This window comes from Anolis sagrei, chromosome X (assembly GCF_037176765.1).
Source record: "Anolis sagrei isolate rAnoSag1 chromosome X, rAnoSag1.mat, whole genome shotgun sequence".
NCBI classification, from domain to species: domain Eukaryota; kingdom Metazoa; phylum Chordata; class Lepidosauria; order Squamata; family Dactyloidae; genus Anolis; species Anolis sagrei.
Window position 1 is genome coordinate 91,069,219 of NC_090034.1, and position 2,079 is coordinate 91,071,297.

At 44.9% G+C, this 2,079-nt stretch overlaps 1 protein-coding gene across 1 annotated transcript; it reads right to left on the reverse strand.

Moving 5' to 3' along the window:
* Positions 1–673: 673 nt before the first annotated feature.
* Positions 674–1,615, reverse strand: LOC137097912 (free fatty acid receptor 2-like). The gene has a single exon (XM_067473379.1). The coding sequence runs from the start codon at positions 1,613–1,615 to the stop codon at positions 674–676; it is 942 nt and encodes a 313-aa protein (XP_067329480.1).
* Between the last annotated feature and the right edge of the window lie 464 nt (positions 1,616–2,079).

The window sequence follows — 2,079 nt, forward strand, 5'->3', positions numbered from 1 at the left end:
GTCTCGATAAAATAGTGAAGAGTAGAGATATCAGACTGGCAACAAAGATCCGCCTAGTCAAAGCCATGGTATTCCCTGTAGTCACCTACGGATGTGAGAGCTGGACCTTAGGGAAGGCTGAGCGAAGGAAGATCGATGCTTTTGAGCTGTGGTGTTGGAGGAAAGTGCTGAGAGTGCCTTGGACTGCGAGAAGATCCAACCAGTCCATCCTCCAGGAAATAAAGCCTGACTGCTCACTGGAGGGAAAGCTACTAGAGACAAAGTTGAAGTACTTTGGCCACATCATGAGGAGACAGGAAAGCCTAGAGAAGACAATTATGCTGGGGAAAGTGGAAGGCAAAAGGAAGAGGGGCCGACCAAGGGCAAGATGGATGGATGGCATCCTTGAAGTGACTGGACTGACCTTGAGGGAGCTGGGGGTGGTAATGGCCGACAGGGAGCTCTGGCGTGGGCTGGTCCATGAGGTCACGAAGAGTCGGAGACGACTGAACGAATGAACAACAATGGTGACAACAGATAAGAAGATCCAGGATTTGGTTTTAACCTAACTTTGAAGACTTAATATATTGGACCATATAGGGCACTTCTTCCTGAGGAATCATGTCTGGGATATCCCAGATTTTGTTTAAGGAGTAGCTGTGCTGGATCTAGCCAACATATTTGAAACAGATGCCTAGGCATCTCCTTCCCCTTTGCCATTTGCATTTGGCGTGTTGCAGCAAATCCGAAAATCTGGGGATCTAATACTTGAGCGGATGTGGAGCCAGTAGTTAGTAACATCTTGATGGATGGTGGCAGAAGAGAAGAAGAAGATCACAGGGTCCAGAATGGTGTTGAGGGATGTGAAAACAAAGGTCTCCATTCTCCAGGTAGGATTCATACCTTCAATAAAACCCACAAGGTGAGATATATTGTAGGGAGCAAATGCCAATGAGAAAATAAGGACAGTGGCCAAAGCTAAGGCCACAGCCCGTTGCTTCTTCTGGGGTTTGATGTTGGGCATGGAGGACAGGATGCGGATCACACGGATGTAGCAGAAAAGGGTAATGATGAAAGGGATTAAGAAAAGAACAATGCAGACCTCCAAGCGAGTAGTGAGGACAATTTGGAGCTGGCTAGTAGGGAAGTTATTATAACACGTGGAGTTGGGGCCATCTTTCTTTGCAGTTCTGTCAGAGTATTCTATCCCATAGGCAATGCCTAAGCAGTGGGAGCAGGCTAGAAACCAGAAGAAGAGGCTGGCGACTTTTGTATAAGTTGGCCTGTGGTTTAACTTGTGCTTAACTGGATAAGCAATGCATAGATAGCGCTCCACGCTGACTCCCATGAGGAAGAGGGTGCTAAGGTAAATACTGCTGTGGAAGATGAAGAGGGCCAGAGGGCAAAGAAAGTCAGGGAGAGGCCAAGTGTTGTCTAAGGCAACCTCCACCATCTTGACAGGCAAAATGATTAGATGGAAGAGGTCGGATATGGTCAAGTTGAGCAGAAGGATGTCTATGGGGAGTGCCTTCTCACGCACTTTCTTCAGGAACGAGTAGAAGGCCAGGAAATTGATAGGAAGTCCCGTAAGAAAGACAAAGATGTACACAGCAAGAACAACAACTTTCCGGGTCATCTTCTGTAGACCTGGAAGTGAAAAGAGACAACATTAGAAAGAAAAATAGCAAGAAGCAAAAAAAAAAAAAAAAAGCACTTGTTATATTTTAAAATTACCCTTTGACCATATTTGAAGGGATTCTGCAAATATAATTAATTGACCAGGGCACTGGGTATTCTTTGTTACTGATTCCTCAGATTCTGTTGTTTTTCTTTGAAGTCTTCTTCTTCTTCTTCTTCTTCTTCTTCTTCTTGTAAGCACCATTTTTGTTTTTGTTATGTGCGTTCCAGACATATTTGGTTCAAGGCAATTCTAAGGTAAACTTAACCTGTTGTTTTCTTGGCAAGATTTATCAAGAGATGCTTTGCTACTATCTTACTTACTTACTTACTTATCTTGAGGGAGGATGACATGCTCAAGCTCAACTACTGGGTTTCCATGACTGGTCTCTGCGAGGATGTTGCCCAGGGGATGCCTGGATG